At 40.9% G+C, this 23,432-nt stretch overlaps 5 protein-coding genes and 1 long non-coding RNA gene across 15 annotated transcripts in view; 3 read left to right on the top strand and 3 right to left on the bottom strand.

The window, feature by feature from the left end:
• Positions 1 to 353: 353 nt before the first annotated feature.
• Positions 354 to 2,359, top strand: prdx5 (peroxiredoxin 5). Of its 2 annotated transcripts, XM_088397708.1 has the most exons (7): positions 386 to 453; positions 562 to 638; positions 1,367 to 1,501; positions 1,569 to 1,700; positions 1,807 to 1,845; positions 1,917 to 1,981; positions 2,058 to 2,359. In XM_088397708.1, the coding sequence occupies exons 2-7, from the start codon at positions 627 to 629 to the stop codon at positions 2,161 to 2,163; spliced, it is 489 nt and encodes a 162-aa protein (XP_088253834.1). In that variant the 5' UTR covers positions 386 to 453; positions 562 to 626; the 3' UTR covers positions 2,164 to 2,359. The 2 variants fall into 2 exon arrangements, with proteins under 2 accessions (XP_088253833.1, XP_088253834.1); XM_088397707.1 differs by having other exon boundaries at positions 354 to 638.
• A 147-nt stretch (positions 2,360 to 2,506) lies between these two features.
• Positions 2,507 to 3,843, top strand: banf1 (barrier to autointegration nuclear assembly factor 1). 3 transcript variants are annotated; one of them, XM_088397713.1, is made up of 3 exons: positions 2,507 to 2,650; positions 3,160 to 3,310; positions 3,464 to 3,843. In XM_088397713.1, the coding sequence occupies exons 2-3, from the start codon at positions 3,185 to 3,187 to the stop codon at positions 3,608 to 3,610; spliced, it is 273 nt and encodes a 90-aa protein (XP_088253839.1). In that variant the 5' UTR covers positions 2,507 to 2,650; positions 3,160 to 3,184; the 3' UTR covers positions 3,611 to 3,843. The 3 variants fall into 3 exon arrangements, with proteins under 3 accessions (XP_088253839.1, XP_088253842.1, XP_088253841.1); XM_088397716.1 differs by lacking the exon at positions 2,507 to 2,650 and adding an exon at positions 2,769 to 3,042; XM_088397715.1 differs by lacking the exon at positions 2,507 to 2,650 and adding an exon at positions 2,769 to 3,082.
• Positions 3,844 to 4,374: 531 nt separating this feature from the next.
• Positions 4,375 to 8,568, bottom strand: gng3 (guanine nucleotide binding protein (G protein), gamma 3). 2 transcript variants are annotated; one of them, XM_088397717.1, is made up of 3 exons: positions 8,430 to 8,568; positions 5,793 to 5,892; positions 4,375 to 5,443 (listed from the first exon to the last, which is right to left on the bottom strand). In XM_088397717.1, exons 1-3 carry the CDS (start codon positions 8,462 to 8,464, stop codon positions 5,315 to 5,317), a joined length of 264 nt encoding a protein of 87 aa, XP_088253843.1. In that variant the 5' UTR covers positions 8,465 to 8,568; the 3' UTR covers positions 4,375 to 5,314. The 2 variants fall into 2 exon arrangements, with proteins under 2 accessions (XP_088253843.1, XP_088253844.1); XM_088397718.1 differs by lacking the exon at positions 8,430 to 8,568 and adding an exon at positions 6,330 to 6,541.
• Positions 8,200 to 23,432, top strand: part of LOC148386657 (uncharacterized) — a 16,616-nt gene continuing 1,383 nt past the window's right edge. The window contains exons 1-5 of the long non-coding RNA XR_015862913.1: positions 8,200 to 8,301; positions 8,415 to 8,497; positions 22,439 to 22,465; positions 22,547 to 22,647; positions 22,723 to 22,938. This is a non-coding gene — a long non-coding RNA (uncharacterized LOC148386657). The remainder of the gene's footprint in view (positions 8,302 to 8,414; positions 8,498 to 22,438; positions 22,466 to 22,546; positions 22,648 to 22,722; positions 22,939 to 23,432) is intronic.
• LOC148386658 (uncharacterized) lies at positions 8,955 to 19,772 on the bottom strand. Of its 3 annotated transcripts, XM_088397686.1 has the most exons (5): positions 19,481 to 19,772; positions 16,449 to 16,549; positions 12,845 to 14,868; positions 12,376 to 12,678; positions 8,955 to 12,257 (listed from the first exon to the last, which is right to left on the bottom strand). In XM_088397686.1, the coding sequence occupies exons 3-5, from the start codon at positions 14,850 to 14,852 to the stop codon at positions 11,992 to 11,994; spliced, it is 2,577 nt and encodes an 858-aa protein (XP_088253812.1). In that variant the 5' UTR covers positions 14,853 to 14,868; positions 16,449 to 16,549; positions 19,481 to 19,772; the 3' UTR covers positions 8,955 to 11,991. The 3 variants fall into 3 exon arrangements, with proteins under 3 accessions (XP_088253812.1, XP_088253811.1, XP_088253813.1); XM_088397685.1 differs by lacking the exon at positions 16,449 to 16,549 and having other exon boundaries at positions 19,481 to 19,771; XM_088397687.1 differs by lacking the exons at positions 16,449 to 16,549; positions 19,481 to 19,772 and having other exon boundaries at positions 12,845 to 16,432.
• slc8a4a (solute carrier family 8 member 4a) overlaps positions 20,280 to 23,432 on the bottom strand; it is a 13,970-nt gene continuing 10,817 nt past the window's right edge. For all 4 annotated transcript variants that reach the window (XM_088397681.1, XM_088397680.1, XM_088397683.1 and 1 more), the window contains 2 exons: positions 22,778 to 23,050; positions 20,280 to 21,630 (listed from right to left, as the gene is read on the bottom strand). In XM_088397681.1, the coding sequence (XP_088253807.1) occupies positions 21,251 to 21,630; positions 22,778 to 23,050 (653 nt within the window). In that variant the 3' untranslated portion in view covers positions 20,280 to 21,250. The remainder of the gene's footprint in view (positions 21,631 to 22,777; positions 23,051 to 23,432) is intronic.

Raw genomic sequence — 23,432 nt, 5'->3', positions numbered from 1 at the left:
TACAGTATTTGGGATTAAAGACTGTTGAATATACATGCTGGTCATTTTCACTATGTTCCTGCTCCTGATCAGAATTTGTTGGATCACATTATGCTTTTATTGTTTTGAGTCCCCGTGACCTATTAAATAGAGTTTGACCCAGAATAGCCTGAGTATAACACATGCTCAAAGCAATTTTTTTACACTATGTATTTTCAATTTCTGTGAGACTAACATGTAAGTTTATGAGCCAAAATGTGTAAATAAAATTCGAATAGAAAATTTCATGCAGCACACCTTTAAAGACATTTTGCAACATGCTGCATTCAAATGTTATCGAACGTTTCGCCATTAATCACAGTAAATGGGTCGGACATTAGCGTTCAGGTAGCAGATGGCGCAGTTAATAAAGATTTAGTGGGCCTGGCAAGGCCCAAACGTAAAGACGGCAGTTGTGTGAAGCAAGCGAGCCAGGTTGGAGGCGTGTCTGCTTTTTTTGACAAAAAATTATAAATCGACTCGCTTGAGCGTCACATAAACTTCATTAAGCGCAAGCGCATATCATGCTTTCCGTTGCTACAGCTGTTCTTAAACGCACCCGTGTGGAACACTTCGTAAGGTCGATCCACTCTTCTACTTTGATCAAAATGCCGATTAAGGTAAGATATAAAATCAACAAAACAACATTTGCTATGATGCAAATGTATCGCCTTGCAAATTACCGAACTAGTGCAAACATGTTTGGTAGCTTGCTATGCTAACCACCATAATGTCCCATGATAGCATTAGCTAGCAATGCATTTACGACCTTTTATTTTGATCAACACTTGCGAACTAATATATCAAGTAAACGTTGATCAAACCAGATGGTGAATCTGTAGTTTCCACACTTCTAAACGTCGCAGCTAACGAACAGAGATCGGATTACACGTCACCATTATTTAAGCATTGCGTTGTTTGTTGTCATATTGAGCACACAAAAAAAACACAATTGCGCAATACAGCCAGCCTTTGTAAATCACAGTCAATTGACACTTGTGTGCATTATAATCGACGTTTATTAAATCGACAACTGTATTTGCATATATGACGGGGTTGATAGTTGATGACATGGCTTTTGGACGCCAAAGTAAATATAAACACACTAAGTCACGTGACTTGATATTTCATAGTCATTTGGCATCAATACTTATCCAAAATACAATATAACAGTGTCACGTACATCATCAGCAGTTCAGAATTGTCATTTACTCAATAAAGTGACCAATTGCATTTAAATCAAATAAATCACATCATCAAACTATTGTGTGTACATTGCTACAATGTGTTCAGCTAGTCAAACTTGGCCTCCTCCATCCAATCCAATTTACTCGTGTTATTCTTCCAGGTGGGTGATTCTCTTCCTGCTGTGCAAGTCCACGAGGGTGAGCCAGGAAACAAGGTGGCAATGAATCAACTCTTTAAGGGGAAGAAAGGCATCCTCTTTGCTGTACCAGGAGCGTTCACCCCTGGTTGCTCCAAGGCAGGCCCAAACAGGATTTGTCATGTCATGCCTAGCTTCATCTTGACTAGTTGTTTTTTGCTTTCAGACTCACCTGCCAGGTTATGTCCAGCAGGCAGCAGAGCTGAAGGATAAAGGCATACAGGAGTTGGCTTGTGTGTCCGTCAATGATGCTTTTGTCATGGCTGCCTGGGGAAAGGAGCATGGAGCAGATGGCAAGGTTCGCTTTCGAGAAAACATTGTTTTCCACGCTCTATCTTGCTGCTCTTCTGAGTTTTTCAGCGGTTACTAGCTATTGATAGAGAGGGAATTGATTTCTCCCACAGATTCGAATGTTGGCTGATCCTACAGGAGAATTCACAAAGGTAAACCAAATAATCCCTGAGGACAACATTGTGGGAGCCTGTTTGCGAAATGTCTCTCTCTTGCTTTGAAGGCGGTGGACTTGTTGATTGACAGTGATCAGATTGTTGCAGCACTTGGAAACAAGAGGTCAAAGAGGTAAAGACCATTTTGCAACACTACTGCAATCTGGAAGCATGTTTAAGTCCGAGCATGTCTCTGATATGTGTTGCAGATATGCAATGGTGGTAGAAGATGGAGTCGTGACCAAGATCAACGTGGAGCCAGACGGCACGGGGCTAACCTGCAGCCTGGCGCCCAGTATGGTGTCTGCACTCTAAACTTGTTTATAACTTGTCAACCAAATTATAAAAGTTGCACTAACTGTTCCAAATCTGTTACAATGCTTCTCCCTCATCCTAAAGAGCACCACAAATGTTACATGAGTACTAGTGTGGAAAAATAGAGATGTAAGGTGTTTAATGCGCACAAATATGACTGGAAAGATAATAATAAAATTCATTTCTTGATCAGCAACTTCTGTTGTTCTTACTCATGGCCTGTTTAGTTGAACATAAAGCTAATAAATCACATAAATTGGTTGACGGTAATTTCTCCCGGGAAGCTAATGTGCATGCACTATTATCATGACTATGCAGTAGCAAATTCCGTCCAGTGAGTGGCGGTAGCGTACCAATATATTGGTTTGCCAACTGCCGATAAGCACTGAGAATTAGCCAACGAAGAAGAAAAGTGGGAACGAGAAGAAGCGTGTTGCTAGCATAACTCAGCTAACACCATACTACGACACGACATCAGACTCGGGAGGTAAGATATTGAAATTCAACAAAAGCTTTTATCCCACGTTAACTCCATTTGACGTTTGACATGAACGGTAAGATGCGCAAATCGCACGTGTAGCGTCATTTACAGTTAAGCTAACAAGGAAGCTCATTCAAACATACCTGGCGCCTGAATAGTTTCACTTTCGCTCAAACTGTACTTTCTACTTATCGAACAAAACAGACCAAACAAAATCCGCACTATAAATGTGCTAGCAGTTATGGTTTTCCCATTTGCAACACGATATTGTTAAATTTAGCCAATGTTGGCGTTGGAAACGATTGCGCGCGCAATTCAAGATGACGACTCCATTGTTGCCCGATTTTAAACATGACTAAATTTTTAAGCCTTTCTGCCATATAAGGATTGGACTGCTGGTATTGGTTGGTTTTAATATTTGCAAACATAACATAAAATGTAATATATATTTTATATCTATTATGTATATTTCTATATAATTTTTTTTAATAATTGTTTGTTTGCTCTGTGACCAGATTTGCGACCTTCAACAAAGACGCCATGTCTTCAACATCCCAGAAACATCGTGATTTTGTGAGTGAGCCAATAGGAGAAAAACCTGTGTTTGCTCTTGGAGGTATTGGTGAGGTCCTTGGAAAAAGACTGGAGGAGAAAGGTTTTGACAAGGTATCATGTTCAGTTGTTTTCTTATGTTTACATCCGTGGGCCATACATGTTAATTGAAAAAAGAAAACTATGTATGATGGTAGCTGAGCATTTATTTAATCTAATAAAGATATCAAAAATCTTTTCAAAAAGTTTTCAACTTGTGTTCACCAGGCGTACGTTGTCCTCGGACAGTTTCTACTGCTAAAGAAAGACGAGGAGCTTTTCCGGGAATGGCTAAAGGACACTTGTGGCGCAAACTCAAAACAACAAGGTGACTGCTTCAACTGCCTTAAAGAATGGTGTGACGCCTTCCTATGAAGCTTCGGTCGTTCCTTTTATATATATTTTTTTGTAGTTCAAACTGATTGTTGGCTCTCGTAACAGATTTAATCCACTATATATGAATATATAAACGAACACTGCAACACACCTATGAGGTTTATTGAAGTAATTTTTTAATTGTACTCACTGTTATTGCCTTTTCACTCAGTCACAGCCTGTATCACATTTTAATTGATCTTAAGAATGATCTAAATAAATTTGGAAGTGAAGTTGTTGATGTTATTTTATATATATATTTTGAATAAACATTCAATGGGAGTCAGCACACATTTGCCACCAGAGTGCTTCCATGTTGTTTAATTATATCAGTCAGGAGAAAGGTTAGAATTAATTTCCAAGGAACAGCACAAAAGTGGCCAAGAATTGGACATCCCATCAGAATTGATCAAGACAAAAGGCCAACAGCATTAATGAAGGAGCTGCAGCAATTTCTGGCAGGTACTGGCTGTGCATGTACAATGAGGGATCTTTTTGTCCAAAATTTGTGGACATCTAGATTTAGTCAGCCACACTTGCTGTAAATATTAAAAAATCCTTTCACATGTTCAGACAGCCCTTGCATGTTGCAAGTGGGCTTTTGTGTATGTAGTAACTTGTGTTGTCCACATGGTGTCGCTGTGTACATTAAGCAGGTTGAGAACACAATTTGCTAATATGGCAGGAAGGCCAGGTGAGTATTGTTTTGGATACATTTATACATATCCACAGCAATTTATCAAATAAAATGACAATTGACAGAATGCCGTTTCATCACAGGTTTTATTTCAGTGCTTAATGTTCTTTGGTGATGATTTTCCTGCCTAATTATCCTGTCATACAAAATGTTGAAAATAATCCAGCAAGGATTCCAAAAATCATGATGGCAGAAAATAGTAAAAGGCAAGATTTATGATTCTTGCCTTTTAAATAAAACTCTAAAAAGTCACTTTTCTTGGGAAAGATGGGGATGATAGGCAGCACCTTTATTGTAACTTCTATACTATTTTCTTTTTATCACTCTGTAGAATAAATATTTACCCTCATGATCCATTTTATTAGGTACACCTACACAAAAAACATTCCAAACGGCTTATTCGTGATCCCAATAATAAATTAAATAAATGAACAAAATCAGAAACCAAGGGAAACATTGGCTTTGATAACAAAATTCAGGCATATGATGGTTTAGAATGTTAAATTAAGGGTATGGCTCAATTTGTGTGGGTGTAGCTAATTAAGTGGTGTGTCTATATACACTTTAGTTTACCTTTGCACTATACCAGCACAGACACACACATATGATCTAAATCTTAGGTGGACATGATTCCAGTTCACCAATGGCTTTAAAGAATACAGCCATTATTTAAAGTGTAATGTCGGACTATCATCTCATAATAAACATTCATAATGGTTCCACTCGAATGTATCCTCTGAGTTATTATTAATCCAATGTGAGATTGGCATATTTAAAAATGATTTGTTTTTTTATAGACGCCTGTTAGTGTTTTATGTTGTTTATTTTCCTTATGACCTGGCAATTTTCGCTGATGGCTCTGACTCATAATCAATCTCGTTGCTTTCGTATTGGGCTGTACACGGGCACCATATGTAACTATAGTGGTTGCACACATGCACGCTGAACATACTCTTCATTTGTACTTTGCTTTTTCTCCGAAAGGTATCAACAATCCCTGATTGAGCTCAAAGCAGAGCGCAAAAGAACTTCTTCTCCCTGAAAGGGTTCTCCGAAGTGGGCACGGGTGTGATCAGAGGGTCGTCGCAAGCGTGGGCGTCGCAGTACGCCATCAGGTCAGCGGCCGCTTTGGACACCTGGGTCAAAGGGTCAGAGCATTCCTTCAGCAGCCATTTTGTGTAGTCAATGTGAAGTTGCAAATACTATCAAGGCGCTTATTGAAATAATAGAACTTGCAACAAATGGTTGAGGCACTGGAATAATAATAATGTTTTAAAAAAATATAAAAATAGTAAATAGAAATCTACATAAATATATATAATACAAATATATAAATATTACAAACAACTGCTCATTTTCAGATACTACCAATTGCAAATAACACCACTGATTGGTCCTGAATTAATATTGTATTTCTAATCATTTGCTTTCCTTATTTTTATGACCTGATTTTGTGAAATTGTGAAGAGCTCAGTGCTGCTTTACCTTTATCCTGCAGAAACTAGCCTCGATCTTCAGTTGCTCAACCAGCTTCCTGGCTTGGCCCACACTCATGGTGCTATTCACTGGGGTGTCTCCTTTCATTCTGAACACAAACAGAGGCAAAAAAAATATATATATATATGCATGGAGTAGCAATTTTATATCAACCGCACAGCTCATGCAAACAAGGCACAGCACTTAACTCCGCTGTCTGGCTCAACAATCATTACGGTCAATGTGTCATATTACAGCTTGCTAAATTGGTCACCTTGTGACTCGAATCAATACCACAGTTTCAAATATAATACACTAGCAAGGCTTTTATATGCCATTCATCCCGGCCCACACATTTTATATCACAATTAGGAATAAACACTGGCATGCAATTAGCACCCCCCGCCACGCCACGCCACACAATCCCTGTGTCAGAAACACATGAATGTGACAAGGACTACCAGACCTGAAGTAAATCCTACCAAGCCATTGTGGACATCCCCCCTATTGCCTTTTCCTCCCTTCTCCATCCATTTGTCTCCTTACCCGTACGATATTCCTCTTCAGGCGTAATTTCCCCCCCTCGTCTCTCGTTTTGTGCTTCTCGTATCAGTGTGAGTGAGTGTGTGTGTGTGTGTGTGTGTGTGTGTGGTGGAAGTGTCAATGTAGCCGGACCCCACCCCTCACAGACGACAGCCTGGATGCTCCCTTGCTCTCAACAGTCCAGTTCACTGCAATCCTGCCACAGTCCAATTTAGAGGCTCAACCCCTCTGCAGTGAGGTGGTATCTGCCAAATAAAGGTGGGGGGGGGGGGGGCAGAGTATTGATGAGGTTTTCTTAAGCAGATGGGGATGGTGGCGGGACTAACCATATTTATGGAGGGGGATTTTCAAAATTGGGGAATTTCACATTCTGAGATTCAATATGTGCTATGCAACAAAATTTGGACTTATTTGTTATTTGGTATAACAATATAGTGTTGGTAGTGATGTCAGATCGTCATCACTGCCTCCCCTTTCCCTCTCTAATGCACTCCCTCTCCTCTGTTGCTATGGGAACCGCTGCAGTCTACTTTAATGGGTTATAATATCGCCCCTTTTACCTCAGGAAATTCTTCTCTTGGGGCTTATTTTAATTCTAGTCGACAGACACATTATATAACTAAAAGCCTTTTTGTATTTATTTATTTATTTATTTATTTATTTATTTATTTATTTATTTATTTATTTATTTATTTATTTATTTATTTTACCACGAGTTAGGGACATCGTGAAGGTTAGATAGAACAAATTAACAATTTTATATGACCGAATTACCGTTTTGTTTTTGTTTTTTGCGGGTTGCACGGTGATGGTGACCAACAGGGGGTGCATGACGTCTATCAATATTTTTTCCCTGCCATGTTCGCGAGATGCTATGTCCCTCAAAACTTGCCGTAGCTGTGTTTTCCCCCCATAGACATCTTATAGACATAAAGCTCTCTTGTCGCAATATAGTACGTTAATTGCGTCGCCATATTGGATGTGGTATTATTATTATCATTATTATTATTACTATTATTATCATTATTATTATTGATTGGTGAAGCCCCAATAGTTTGTTGCTTGGAGACCAAACTAAAGCATGTATTTTTCTATTATGTGCTCGTCTTGCTCACAAAAAGTCCATTCAAGGATGGAACAAAATTAAATGACTGAAAAATCACATATAGTAGATTACTGTATTATTGTCTAGTCTATACCAATCGAAACATGTTTGAAAGGGATCACAACGGCACCAACAGTGAAATGGACTGTGCGATTATTTTATTGCCATACATAAAATGCTCAGCAGATGGTCTGTGTGAGCTCCATATACCGTTGCAAGGCCCCCAACAAACATTTTTTATCCATTCCTCAATTGGTGGAGTAAATAGATCCTCATTTTTATCTCTACATTTAGATAAAAAACAATTATCTGTGAAATACGTCCCCTCGAATGGCTATTTTGGATCAAACTTGCGTAAAAGGTCAACCTATTGTTGACATTGTGAATCCATGCAGCACTTCTCTGCCTCGAGGTTGTAGTCAATAAAGGTTGATGTCGATAAAGATTAAACCGTATTGTTGAAAGATTTTCATTTCAGCCCATTTGGGACATTGATTCTCTGGTGACTAGACACTGACATACTGGATGCGTTTTGAGTGGCTAACTTTAGGTTTGTCAAAAAGTGACAAATATCAAATTGCCATATTTATTTAATGTGGTTGAACTCAACGAAACTATATCAGTGCAGCCAACATTTACAATTTTCATTACAACCCGATGTCGTTTTAGTCCCATTAATAGTTACAATAATTACAAAACAACTTTCAAAGTCCTCAAGAAGAAGGTTATGATGCTCGACAACAAATAAAGTTTTATCAGCCGCTGAATTAAATTTTGGTCGATGCTGACTTGCCATCTGGAGAGAATTTGCCAGCTTTTTTGTGAAAACCTGCTCAAGCAGTTTTGTGAAACTCACCATGGATAACTTGTGTAAATTGTTTTCTAAATCATTTCTATTTCATCTTCCACCTTGTTTTATTCTAATGTATGTCGCAATCTGTGTTTTCATTGGCTATTTTTTTATCTGTCTGTCAACTCATTAGGTTTTTTGGTTCCACCTGATCTCGTCAGCCATGTTCCATGGATCTCCCATTCAGCTCCTTCAAGCCACTTGCATCTTCTCCAGGTGAGCCTCGCTGTAATTTTGTTCTTTACTTCTTTCAGTCTGTATTTCAAGTCACATAGCTTTTGTCTTTGATTCCTTTGTTTCTGTGAAGTTTGATTTGTTGAGTCACTGTGAGTTTAATGTTTTTTTCCCAAAACAAGCAGAGAATGGCAGTATAATCCAATCTATATGTTAACCATGATTGTACAGGAATTAATTCCAAGCAGATACTGAATATGTCCTATATTGGACATGCCCGCAGGGGCTTGATCACAGTTGTGAATACCAACTTTGTGTTACGCAATTCTAAAGCAAGCAGATGTGGTTGGCATGATGATCAAAATCATCAATTACAATTGGCTGTCCGTATTGATGTTGCAGTTCAATACTAGACTGTTGCCTCATGGTTGTTCAGGATGCTCAAAATGTTTTTTTCAATCTTCTTGAAAGAAAATAGACATACAAAATAAGAGACACATGCATTTCCTTTTGCATTTTATTATTTAAAGACAATGTGTTCACGAGAAGTGAACATGTCACCATTCCAGCCATCACGTTTTGCACAGCACACTGGTAGGATCCTATAAGGGTTATTTGACTCATTTTGCTGCTTAAAAAGACATTTAAATGTATAAGTTTGTCAGTCACATACAATGCAGTAGAGCAGCCACCGTGCACAGAGCAGGTCGGCATGTTGCGCAACTGTTCAGCCTGGATGGGAATTTGTCATTGTGCCAACCAACTCTAGTGAGCAAAGAACTATTTGGACACACTTTCTTGCCCTCTACCTTAGAACAATAACACAAAAATGATTTTCCAAATTCCTGGATGCATAGAAAATTGACATGTGATACCATCAGTTTCATTTTTTGCATATTTGTGCTGCATGATTAATAGGTAGATGTGTTTTTTCTTATTTATTTCAAATTTCTGCATCACTGCTGTTGTGGAACAGAGGTGGCAAATCTGGGATGATTGTTCTCTTCTCTTCCTCTGCTCCAATGATGTTTTGAATTGACATTTTTTGTTGGTGTGTGGACGGGAGTGCAAGTCAGGGTGAGCTTTGCCTTCCCTCCCGTATGATAAATACATGCCGAACAAACTGCTACATCAGCACATCTGCAGTAAAAGACGTATCGTAAAACCACCTTGAAGAAATGTCCGAAAAAAAGTCCCTCTTCTTCCTTCCTAATATCTTTTCACAGAAGACAAGTAGTCACACTGAAACGATGACACAACTTTGAGGCATGTGCATAAATTGCTACACTTTTCAAACCTGCACTTCTTTTTTGTGATAAATGTGACATACAAAGACGTCTTAGTGATATAGCAGCATTGTATTTAGTCACAGTGCATGTGAAATAATTAGTCTAAATAGAACGACTACAGTATGAAAGGAGGGGAGATCACAGCTACATACTTATCCTAGGTCATATAAATTTCAGTAGTGGCGTGGGAGCAAAGCATTAATATCACACCCAAATATGACTTGGGTTTTATTTTTGCCCTTCGATTTCACCCTCATGTTGAAAAACCAGGCTGGAAATAGCACATCGATTCAAGATAGGCAAAAATACAAGTATAACAGGAAGTTCCACCAATACAGCGCTTTACAATGTTCTCAAAATAGATTATCAAAAACACGCCGACACCTCGCACGTTTTTCGGCTTTACAAATGCAAAACACTTTTGCTCCAACAGGACTGCTCGGCCCGAAGAGATGATCTCTTGTGTAAGATCATAAAGCGTGAAATTAAACAACTTCCTTCCAGAGCCATTTGCATAAAAAGTCTATAAAAGTCATGGAGTGATGACGACGGAGGTTTTTCTAAGCTTGGGAAGACTCAATTGTTTGTTTGGTAATGTCTCGACAAATAAAATGAAGACTAAGAAAAGGTATGACGTGTAAAAACAAATACCTGACGTGATTAGAAAACATAATAGTAGAAAAATATATGTAACCTATATAAAACTGACATTATTAATCCAAAATAATTACAAATAAATTCAATATTCTCCAGTCATTGAGGACCACATTGTACAAGGCGAAAGAAACTGAAGGCAGTTTTGTTTTGGGGGAGAACGCCGATAAAATTAATCCAGTTTGCTGAAATGATTTTATTTTGTCCCTCATAAACTCTCACAAGCAATTTGCATAATAACCAGCAAAAGTCAAGCACAATATTTTGGACCAAATGTGAGCTCGTCTTACCTGGCCATTTTGGATTAGTGATTATTTTAATGAGGTTTAGTTACAAAATGCTTGTGAGTGCATTCTCTAGTGACTATTAACCCACATTAACCTAAAGATTTGTCGATTGAACTAGAATCAATAAGACAACAGCACTTGGGACACAATGTGTGCGTCCGTTATATTATCTCAAAAAAATAAAATACTATACACATCATGATTTTAACATCATTTGAATTTGGAAGAACGCTAACAATTGATTCCAGCAAAAAAAAAAATATTCAAATGTGTACAGCATGGGTTTGAAAACGTGCCAACTAATAATCATGCCATCAATTGTGCACCAAATAGTGAAGTCTTTCTATAAAAGAACTTTATAAATACTACATGGCTCTAAACAGGAAGTTGCTCCAAACTCCTGCCGCTCAAAGCTGAACAGTAAACACGAAATATTCACAGCCCAACGTTTTCCAAAGGAGACGAAATTTGTCATCTTTCTGTGAATGTTGACAATGAAGACACTTTATAATTCAGTGGCGTTGTTTTTTTTTTTTCCTATCTGGCATAAGACCAAGAAGATAAAATATGCTTTAGGACCTTCACAGTAGAAGAAGCGTTCACAGTGAATCTTGGTATCTTCTCTAATCAAAAGCAAAGCCTTCAGTGATGCATAGTCACAAGGGCCACAGTAGGGACGATCAGCTAAGGCAGGAGAAGGAAAAAAAAAAAAATGGCATCACTGGAAAACGGATCATTCTGGCTCTTTCGCTAACAAAACACAAAGCATATTTGGTTGCTGGAGTGTCAAGACGTGTAAGCTCCCTTGTCAATACATTGTAAACATTAGAAATGGCTGTTTTACTCCCCATTTGCGGAACAACATATTGGAGTTCAAATTATCAAGTTCTCACTGATCCCACCATCCAAGAGTTGTATCCGATATTCATTTCAACTAAAGCTTCACAATTTATTTCATAATAATCTTTTCTAATGTGATACTATGCAAAGATACTGAGGCGTATTTTATTTTTTTTAAATACTAGCCAAAATGTCCTAACAAGGCTCACTAACAAAGGCTAAGTTTTATCAGTGCATAATCAATCGTCCCAAGTTTCAGGTCAAAAATCTTCCATTTATATTGGCACATTATCTATAAACAGCGTACTGGATGATGATCAAGTTAAATAGCTACTTACATGAGGTCATTTATATCAGTTTGTCTCACGTTTCACAGTATAAAAGTGCACGAATTCCCAAACGCACCCCAATTTTTCTTAACCTGCCCCTCAAAGCCAAATTCCTTATGCCCCTACCCCCCCCCACGTCACACTTGGGTCTCTACACCATCAAGTTTAGGCATCAGGATGCGAGGAGTCACCCCGGAGTTGAGGTCCCTCTCAAACTCCAAAAGCTGCCCCATGAAGTTTAGATTTGGCGACACCACAGGACGACGGCTGCGTACGTATTTGTAGGCGTCCGTCATTGTCATGAGGGTGTGTTTCATTAAGTAGGCGATGACGATGGTTGCCGAACGGGATACACCTGCCTGGCAGTGGACCAGCACACCTTGCCCACTCTGATATGCTTCCTCTGTGGGTGGAGACAAAACAAGTGACATCACTTTTGGATACAACCAATTAGATATATGCATTGATAAAGTCAACCTATCAAAATCTTCATTCAAGTCAAATGAGTATGAAGAACTCACCAATGAATTCAAAAACCTCCTCAAAGTATTGTCGAAGGTTTTGTTTACTGTTGTCTGTGGCCGGCAGCCTTTTGTAGTGCAGTCCTGATTTGAGGTGGTAGAGTGGAAGGTGCGTCGTCACATTGACCACATAGCCGATGTTGAGGTGCAAGAGCAGATCCAGGTCTTGAGCATCCCTTTCGTTTCCAAGAAACAAGAAGGGCAGGATGGCGCTAATCGCAGCGTTCTCCGCGTCGGGAGTCATTGCGGACTCGTCGGACAGGGAGGCAGGCAGCGACGAGGAGAGGGGCAGCGAAAGGTGCACTGGAAGAGGACAAGGTGACATCTTGAGAGATTTCCATTCTAAAATAGAGCCTCGAGTTATAGCAAGTAAAAAAAAAGCATATTTTCAACTGGGATTTTAGCTGGAATTTGACCCACAAGCAATATTTTGTATGTATGAAGACACAGAATATGACTAAGATCTTACTTCTGCTTTTCTCCTCATTTTGCTCTCTGTTGAGTGAGTTGAGAGCCAAGTGAAGGGACTGGGCGGATGGTAGAGAATGTCCCCCGTCCCTCTGCCAGGGTTTGGGTTTGATGAGTGTGCTGGGAGCGGACGGTGGAGGCGAAAAGGAAACGGGCGATGGCGGAGAAGGGGAGCGCGGTGAAGGGGAGTATGGATACGGTGTATCTCGATTGTGCTCAAGAGTGCCCGCCATTCCCACGTCGTCCGATTTGTTAAGAAGCCTCCTGATGGAGCTCCCGTGTTCGTCGTATCCCTGTCCTGACCTGCAAGCCATAAAATCCAGGGCGGCCATCTTGTCCTGCTGTAGTCGCCGCCGGCCAGCGTGGTCCGTAAGATGAGAGTGAGCGTACTCCTGGAGGTTATCGCAGTCCAGGCGGACGAGGCCAGCTCTTTCATTTTGGATCTGCCTGGAAGTTGTCTTTCCAACTCCTATTCCAATTCCGGCACAGTGATTCCCTTGGGTTGTCGAATGGGTCATCTTTCTGGCCAGTTCCTCAGGCCAGATCGTTCGTACGCTGTAGTCATCATCATTGGCTTGGAACATATTCGCCGCATGAGGTGCTCCGATGCTTCTCCCTGGAGGTTTACCTCGGCGAGGGTTGAACGTTACCACGATGGGGTCGCTGCTACAATAGCTGCAGGTGGAGCTACCCGTGTGAGAAGTTTTGGGATTGCAACCCGTGACACAGCTTTGTATTGCCCGAAGAGGGGCGGAAGAGGATATCGGGGTACAAGGCAGGCACCCCCCAACCATTTTCTTGCGAAGAATAGCGGGGCTCTCAAAGTTCCCGGCCTCACTGGAGCAAGAGGCACAGCGGAGAGGTTTGAACAGGCTTGATCGGTGTTCAGACACAGTGCTGTTGGTTGAGGATGTGTTTGAGGTGGAGGCGGTGGAGAGACATCCTCCCAAATTCCTCAGACCCATTTCTTTGCCTCCTTTTTTTACCACGCCGACATTATGAACGCCGGAAAAGGAGGTGGACGAGCTACCGCCACCTCCTTGGCAACTGGAGGCATGTCCTTTAGCCCCTCTGCATCGTACCAACCGCCAGCAACCGCATCCGAAGGGGTGGGTGCAGTCAATGGTGCAGCTATGGTCGGGACTAGGGAAGCCGCCTGTCTGGGAAGTGCCCGGGGACAAGGGTAGACCAAGAAGAATATGAGGACGGTGATCTCTATGGCGGGATGGGTGAGACTGGAAGGGTTGATGGGGAGAGGAAGAGGGATGGTTGGAGTTTAGGACGGCTGCATGGGGAACAGGGACGGAATTGTGTTGGTAGGGAAGACTATGATGCACGGTACCCAGCTTGGAACTCTTGGGATCCAGCAAGGGGAATTCTGAGTCTGGTCTTTTGAGAAAAAGTGGCTTTTCTTTCACATCCCTGAGGTTGTACTGCTGCGACTGCGCAGGGACAAACTGCAGGACGGCGGATGACGACACTTGACTGTGACGACTTTGCAGTGATTTGTGGTCACCTCCACCTGACCGTTCAGCGCCGCCAGTTCTTCTCTCAATCGGATCTGAATGTGAAGGGACGCATTTTGCCCGTGTACCCTTGCTGCTTGCGCTATGGCCGAGGGAGTTGCTGATTCCCGTTCTCCCGCCTTTGTCCAGAGTCAATCTGATATCAATACTATGTGTGTGGGACGGCAGTCGCGGGCTGAGAGTTACAGTTCCATTGCTGTGGCAGTGGCTCGGGACGTTTCTGCAACCCGGCGGCGGCGGCGCAACAGAATGATCGCCCGGGGTTTTCTGTCCACGGACAGGTCTGCGTTTGCATTCCAAAGTCAGAGGTTGACAGGTGGGTGAGTAGAAGTGAGGGCGGGGAGCACGGGTGATTTGCGCATTGGAAGAGGTGGAGATCTGAGACGAGTGATGTGGGATCGCTTGAGGGGAAGCCTCACACAAGGTGATGTTTTTCGGCCGCTGGATGACCACTATGCGCTCGTCGAGAGGAAGAGGAGGCATCTGGGTTCATAGGAAGCTGTCCGGTGAAGAAGAGAGATTCGCCAGATGATTAATCTCAACAATACTGTCCTTAGATCAAAACAAGTGGGCCAGACTTTAAATCCCATTTGTTTGGGTCCAAAATTCGGATAGTTGCCTTTGGTCTTTAATATTTAAACAGTATCCAATGCCGTTCCATTGTTGGCACAGCTAGTTAATTATTTATGAAATGTAAAGTCAAACCCAAAAGGAACACAGAGAACACCGGAAAAAGATTTCTAGTATGTTTTCCACATTTGGATGAGTCACCTCCGATATCGGAAGCAAGTGAAAACATACCGAAAACAATGTCACATCTCAGATTGAACAAGAACTTGTCCCGTATAATTCGTTCCTCATTGGCTGCACAAATGGGACATGAAAATTACACCTACTGGTGCATGCTTGACCTTAATGGATAACACTGGGGCAAAGAATTGCTCCCATTGCCAAATCCATTTCAATGTGCCCGTCTTGCTTTCTAGCAGGGCCACTTGCCAGAAACTCCTCCATATATCTAAATGTTTGGCATGCTAGCAACGGCGGTTGCCGTTATAATGAAAAAATAAATCAGCAAAGGGCAAGTGTATGTTAAACAGGACGCCAATTGGCTTCTTAAAAGCTTATTTACAAACATTGTGATGAACTTGCAAGTACCTTCAACCCTCGGAGGACTCATTAAGTCTTAGCGAGACATATTTGCTGATGTAAGGGATAACGCCAAGGCCGATGTTGATAAATGCGAAATAAAATAGACTGCTGCTTTGTGCCTGCTTAGTCAACTTTAAAATGGATGCCGCTAACATTTGATAAAAAGCTGCAAACTGCTTGGTTCAATCAGAGATGTACATTTCAGGTCAACACATACACAACAATTTTTCTCAGCACGACACAGCACAAGGCCGAAATAGATCACAGCTCATTAAAAGGCAACTTTGTAATTATTTGAGCCATTTAATCGCCACAATCATCATCATTAACATTTAATGACTTGTTGGTACAGCAGAGCACAATAGAAAAGCCACCCTGATGAACACACACACTGATGAATGGGGATCATCTATGATGATTCCACGACTCATTAATCTGTTAATTAAATACTTTAACCACATTGAAAATGGAACCAGTTGCCAGTTGGGTGCACTCCAACTACTACTCAAAATGCAAAGTTTCTTTTTTGATTAAAGAGGGTGTCATCGTCTTATCAGGCCTGTTATAAATCTCGTCTTATTGACACAGGTGGCTGAAATTTTTGGAATGATTTTTAAAGCTGTTCATAAATCTCAAGAAAGCATCTTTGGGTGGACAACTAACAACACTTTCCCAAGTTTATTATCAATTGCAACATTGTTTTGATTTTATTATTCTAACAGCATGTGTGTGCATGGGGGTCATTTTCAGTTGAATTTATTTCCCCCTTGGGAAATATTCATAGTGAATCTCTCATAGGGTGGAAGACCTGGGAAATTGTGGATGATGGAGAATAAACAGGGGGACACATGGGGGGGTGTGGAAATAAACAAATCCCAACAAATATTCTGGGGATGCCCTCCATCCCCGCACAAAACAGATACCGACCCAACGAAAGGGCAACGTTGGTATGCTCATGCTTACGTCCACAAACAGAGCTTGGCGATGGTGTCCTCATCTTTTTTTTTTTTTCCTTCTCACAGCTTAGCCTGTGGTAGAGGGGGGTGGGGGTAACATTGACCCAGATTTGTCATGGTGGAAGCCACTATCTCTCTGATCACACACTGTCACTGAAGGCTAGTGGCCTTTTCACTCCCGCATAGCAGCATATTCAGCAGACAGTCATCGTCACCGAGACAAGGAACATACCAAAAAAGGAAATCCAAGCATGCTTTTTCTGTTGTCATTCTTCTGACCCGGTAGCTGTGTAAAAGACTGATCGGAATTAAAAATGCTTCGTGTAACTCGACGTAACAAAGCCAACGGGGAAAAATAAGTAAAAATGGACGGAGCAGTATGATGTTGGGCTGAAATGGTTCATCAAGTAATTCAAATCATGTCACAGTTCAGATTAATTGTTGTCAAGTGTGCCTTCAAAGATGCTGCAGTGTTTTTGGGGTAGAAGCTGTTGAGGGAGCTTTTTGGGAGCCCATGCTTATCTGGCTGTAAAACATTAAAGACAGTCTTTCAACCTGCAGGCCAAATACTTTGCAAGTACCGTACTGAATTCAGCCAGCATGAAATAAAGAGGACACACTCTGTGACTGCAAATAGCAAAGACTGATGATGGCAGAAAAATCCACAAAATAGAATATTTATACTTTATCACAATGCAGTTCCTCGATTGAGCTTGTGGATTGTTTTAGAGGTGTCCAATCCAAGTCCAGAAAGTAAAATGCATGCCACAGATTTGCTTTGCCTCCAATTAACCTGCTCCCCAGAAGCTAGCATAATGCTACATGTGAGACTGCAGCAGGTTTCTTCACTGAAGGGGCAAAAGAGTCTCAGAGAAAAATCGGTAAAAATGTAATAAAAGTCTCTGGCTGTTTGGCTACTAACCAAAGTGTTTTTGGATCAGTCATTGCATCCGAAATGTCTTCAAGTCTTTGCTTCGAAGCATGCCAGAAGCACTCGCGCTGTACATTTTTTACAGTGATTTAATTTGAAAGCGGAAAGAGAGTGTAGAATCAGCACTGCTCAACATCTCGTGAGCAGGGTGCAATGGATGCACGTCATCTACATCAAGTAGAAAGTACAGCCTTGATTATGCAAATGTTGATGTGTTGAGAATCTCAAAGAGCATATCAGAAATGCAGCATGGAAGTTGCGCAGCCAAATGGGAACCGGTGTATCTGCAGCCTCAGAGGTGTGGCTAGCGCATTATGAGTCACTTTTGATTATGGCCACAATTAATTTGTCATTTTTTTATTTGACAGTGTACATCAATTTCTGTAGATGCACCAGAATTAGCCAAGAGGCTAATTTTGCCATTGATTAACAATCCAAAAGCTGCAATAACACAAGAATCGTTAGTATTTTCTCATAATAGATTATTATTGCAATTTCTACTTAAGTCTGCGCGGTTGCAATAATATTAGCTGTACTGTAGCGAAATGATTAACAGGCCCCGTTTGTAAATGTGTCTTTGATAACCAGCTTTGTTTCACTGCCTCATCGGCACTCGTGCCGCAAAACAGGCGACTGAGAGGAAGTCAGAATAATTACATCACTTAATCGCCACAGTCGGCAGACAATGTGATGGATGTGACAAAACAAAATGACCAACTCTTGTTCTCGCCTCAACTGCACAATCAAGGAAGCAAATATTGAATAAACATTTATTATTATTATTATTATTATTATTATTATTATTATTGCAGAACTTTGGTTACCCTGTCTGCCCTCTGGTTCTGAATTTGAAATTCTGCATGTAGCCTGTTCTCCAAGCACTTGCATAAGTTTTCTCCAAGTACTTCCTCCTACATTCAAAAACATAGCAGTTGAATTGTTTTATACTTCAATAATTGGTTCAAGATCAAATGTGACCTCGCTTGCATCTTTGGCACGTTTGAAGCAGAACATTACTTCCGCTTCTTTAGATGCACTACATTGAAAAAAAGGTATTACAAAATTTGACATTACATATGAGACAGTAAGTGGAACAAAATAATCAAATAAAGAAAATATAATATTTAATTTATAGACAAACTACCGCTGATGAGTCCATATAATCCAAATCAGAAAGGCTCCTATGAAGAGTTTTGATTTGTCTAATCTCTCGGCACGTTGAGAAGAAGCAAAAAGAGTGGCCTGATATAGACGACTAAGAATAGCAACAGAAGAAAAGCTCCTTAGAAAAGAAATGTCGGAATTTGAGTCTTCTGTCAGATAAAAAAAAAAAAACCGGTATGCTTTCAAGAATAATCTCCTCCAGGGATGGGCTTGTGAAACTCACTTGTCATGGCCAAGAGTTATTTAAATAGCTTGACAGTTTCGGTCACATATGCCAAAATTAGTTATGCTTTCCACAAAGTTAAATAAATCTAAAGTTGAAATTGGGACGTTGTGTAAATTGTCAAGAAAAACAGAATACAATGATTTCAATGCTAGCACAAGAAAAAACACAGTCAGGCTGGAGATGGGATTCGAACCCGGAACCCCGTGGTAACCACTTATGTGGATGTTGGATGAATCATCTGGCAGTAATGTAATTAAAAGCACTACGCTTCCATCTCCAGAATGACAACAAACCTAAATAATTCAAAACAAGTAACTCAACGAGATCAGCTCCTTTTTACACATCCGCTAGGTGTCGCACTATGTGATTTTCCAATATTAATCGCGCGCTCGTAGTATTCTAACCTTTCACTATGTTGACAGAATAAAAATGAATAAAACCTTGAGGCCTGCACTGTACAATTAACCCAAACAATAAATATGAGCGAAAAATTATCCGGTCAATAAAATACATCATTTCAAAATGTAGCACGCATGCAACGTTGAATAAAAATACACAAAGCATGTTATGGATATGCAATGAATAACCCCCCCCCCCCCCCCCCCCCCCCCCCCCCGATGTCACATCGCTCACTTGGCGCAAGGCCGACCGAACCGGATTCGGCAAAAACGCAACAACTTACATCAAGCGAGGTAGTCGTGGAGTCAAGTCGTCATTTCCATGCAGCGTCACCACCACTCGTCTTCATGCCTGTGTTGGTACCGATGGATCTGGTCTGATCCAGATGTGTTTGGCACCGAGGATGCCCGAGCGCTCGCGTGGTCATGAGGGAACAAAAATAGGATACTTAGAAAAAAAGAAATGAATAAGAATCGATTTAGTCTGCATGAGCAGAGGGAGGGGGGGGTCGGCATGTGGAGCGCTTGCTTGACCAAGTGAGTGTGTGTCAAAGTGAGCTGCGGCGCGTGCGCGCGTGTGCAACTGCGCGTGTGTGTGTATGTGTGTGCAGGGGAGGTGGGCTCTATTGTCTCTGCTGTGCATGACATCATCTCAGGCCAATGGGGGAGAGCAGAAGATCAAGAAGAGCCACGGGCGCGCATGTTGAGATTCGTTAGGACTTGAAATGTCCATCCAACCTAATGGATGTCAAACTCATTTTTGTAGGCATAGTTTCAACGCGTTAGATTATATACAGTATACAACAAATTGAAGAATAACTAGTTTTGAAATCAGAGATTAATAAAATTTTCTATTTTTTTTTTTTAAAGTGAGGACATAAAATGAAGCGACGGGCCGTATCTGGCCCCCGTGCCTCATGTTTGACACGGGTGTAAACTAACAAAAAATATTAAAAGAAAATTATTTGGAGGGGGGCACATTCTTATGATTTTTTTCCCTCTTTTTTCCCAAGTTTATAGGACCCACAGAAAAATTCTGAACCCGCTTTCATATTGATATTTAAATGAAGACAGTAAAGCGTCTTACATTATAAATCACCAACATTTATTTCCATTTTTATACATTAAACATGCGTATCAATATATTGAAATTTCACACTTCTACTGAAATTATTCTGTAAATATGGCTTTACAAATTAAAGAAATAACACTCAGGTTTGTACAGTTCATCATTTGATATGGCACGTCATCTCAAACACCAAACCAGTTCAGTGATTGTGCTTATACTCGATGCAAAAGTGGACTTTTGCTTTTTTTTTTTAAATTTTATTTTTTATTTTTTAAACTGTGCTTTTCTAAAAGTGATTCTAGCGAACGGTCACAGTGTCAGTATGATCGATAAGAAATATGTCACTGAACATTTGTGGAACTATGATAAGATGCCTTTCACCAATTGGCTCACACATACGCACAAATGTAAACACGCTCAAATTGTTCGCACAATTTAAAGCAGGCACTCTGCCCTTGGGGACCGATGTGATTCATTATATTTATTTGTTTAAATCAAATGTATTTGAACTGACTATACTAAATATGACACTAGTGACGCGTATTGAAAATAAATACTACTGAGATTCACACCACAGGAGCACATCAACACATCATTGTTCAAACGATACTACTTTAAAATAGATTTCCAAGAAACTCTGACGCGTGCAGGAAACATAGTCTTTCACAAAATCCGTACCCACAATGTCCATCTATTACAATGAAAATTGAATGTAATAAATACCAATGCACACACAATTACTTTTCCCTCTGTGATGCTTTTGAATGAATTTGATCGAATGTATATAGCATAGAAATGTAAAAACTCAACTCTTTCTAAGATTACAGGATTACAGGAAGCAATAATGCAAGGTTGGCTCAGCAAAATAAAGATTACAGTACTGGATTTACAGAGAGAGAAAAAATGACTTAGGTGGCAGAGGGAACATTTGTAAACATTTGTGAAAAGAAAAAAAAACCCAAGAGAGAAAACACATTGGGCTGTTTTAGAAGCCAGGCACGTGGCAGTAGGCCTCCAACGAGGACAGCAGGATGTAAATGAACCACATGGAGAGGAAGAGGAAGAAGGTGAGGAGCTTGGCTGTCCGTGGGCCCCCGAGCTCTCCGCCCGATATGCTGGGACGGCGGCGGTAGAGCAGCACCGCCACGCACAGCAGCGCCATGATGGTGAAGAGGGTGACGGAAAAGGCCAAGGAACCCGGCTGAACCTTGAAACTTTTGCCTTTGGACTTCCAGTAAACAGAGGCGATGGTCCACGCCACCCCGATGCCAAGGAACACGTTGACGGCGTTGCTGCCGGTCACGTTCCCGATGGACGCGTCGGCATATTGGTCCTGGATGGCCGCCACTTTACTGGCAAATGTGTCTGGAACACAAAATAGGATGCGAGAGGATTCAAAAACAAAATACGACTCAAGAAGTTTGGACTTACACAAAGCTGAACCTTGAAGAGAACATTTTAATTGCTTGCTCGTTCATCAAGTGTGAATATGCACAGTCAAGATTTTTTTTTTTTGGAGCTCCCTGTCATCAAATGTGTTGTTAAGCAAGGCTAAACGACCTAACTGAAAATATTGTTCTAAAATAATGGACTATTATATAATCTGGAGGGCACTCTACCCGAAAGGCTGATGGCGCTTCTCTCCATCGCTAAGTTTCATAAACCTCGCCCACACATGTAAAAAAAAAAAAAAAAAAGCACATTGTGACAGAAGATCTGTGCGTAAATCCTGAGCACTCAGCACTTGCTCTAACCGTGAAAAAAAAAAGATAAAACATAATGGCCGGTTCTTAAGAAGAGGCCTCTTGCTGTTTATTGACAGTATGAGTCAAGCTAATCCTCTTAGCAACAGTTATTTAGAAACAGTGAAGCAACACATGTAGACAGACACACTGCTCCCTTGAACACATTTTTTATCCTCTTTAAAAAAAAAATAAATAAAAATAACTGCTTCTTTCATAATAGCTTACTGAGTCAGTTGTTCCCTGGTGTGTGTTTGCATTACAATGCCCCCTGGTGGGCACACCGGAAGGAACAGATGATTCCATTTATTTCACTGAGGAAATAGTGTTTTGAATTATGTGTGGTCATGTAATAAATTAAACTCACAAGTCAAGGTACTACTGTACTTTTTGTGAAAAAGTCCTTTGTTTTTTTTGTTTTTTATATACAGTGAATAATGAATAGGGTCAGCGAATAGGTGAGTTTGCAAATATTTAAAATCACACAATGTTGCAGTCTCGCTGAGTGCATAAAGATGTTCTTTGATTCTCTCCATCAGGAAACATTTATGGGAGGGGAAAGTAGTCGCCTTATTTCCCAAAGCAACTTGAGAGACATCCAAACAAATCAAAGTTGGATACACAATGACTCAGCACAGAGGTAAGTTATTATATACAGACAAACGTGTTAAGACAGAGAGCGAGGCAAAGGTGAAAAAGTTCTCCCCCCAAACAGCTGCTGCTGCTGCACTCAAGACGGACCATCAGACATAACAACATCAGACACTCACCTGGGACAGACGTGCCCAGGGCCACAAACACCACGGCGGTGACGGAGTCCTTCAGCCCCACCGTGCACCCGAAATGAGAGGCCAGGTCCCCGGTCACGGCTGTCAGGGCGCCAATTAAGGAGATGGACACAAAGAAGCAGGCCCAGCCGTTCCAGTACTCGGTGGGTGGGACGAAAGCAAAAAGCACTTTCCAGAAAACGGTCAGAAAATGCATTATGTAATCAAAGCAGGAGGGCAAACGCTCTTCGCCGCTTTCTTCCTCGTCGTCATCACCTAGGGAAAAGGTGCAAAAGAATGGATGAAGGGCTAAAATACATATACCTGAAATATTATATCATCATTTTTGCCGACGGGAAAGCATTTAGTCATCTCATTAGTTTGCGCAGGTGGAGCATTAAATAAAGCAATGATTGTGTGAGAGGGCTTCGAATAAAAGTAGAAAATGTTCTTTCTATTTATAAACTCTGCACGCAATCGTATGTGAACTCAGGGAGGAAAAAAAAGTGAAAAGAGCAGGTTAAGAAGAAAATGAAACATCAAGCACGCAAGTCTTTTTTTTTTTTTTTATGCGCACGACTGCCGATGCTAAAAGGTCATAAAATTCAAAGAACGCTGCCCGAAAGGATGAGATTAAAAAAAAGTTCACCACAGTGCA

This window comes from Syngnathus floridae, chromosome 15 (genome assembly GCF_059516105.1).
Source record: "Syngnathus floridae isolate MCC-2025c chromosome 15, RoL_Sflo_1.0, whole genome shotgun sequence".
NCBI lineage: Eukaryota > Metazoa > Chordata > Actinopteri > Syngnathiformes > Syngnathidae > Syngnathus > Syngnathus floridae.
Note: the sequence above shows the minus strand (reverse complement) of the source record. Positions and strands in the feature narration are given on the sequence as shown.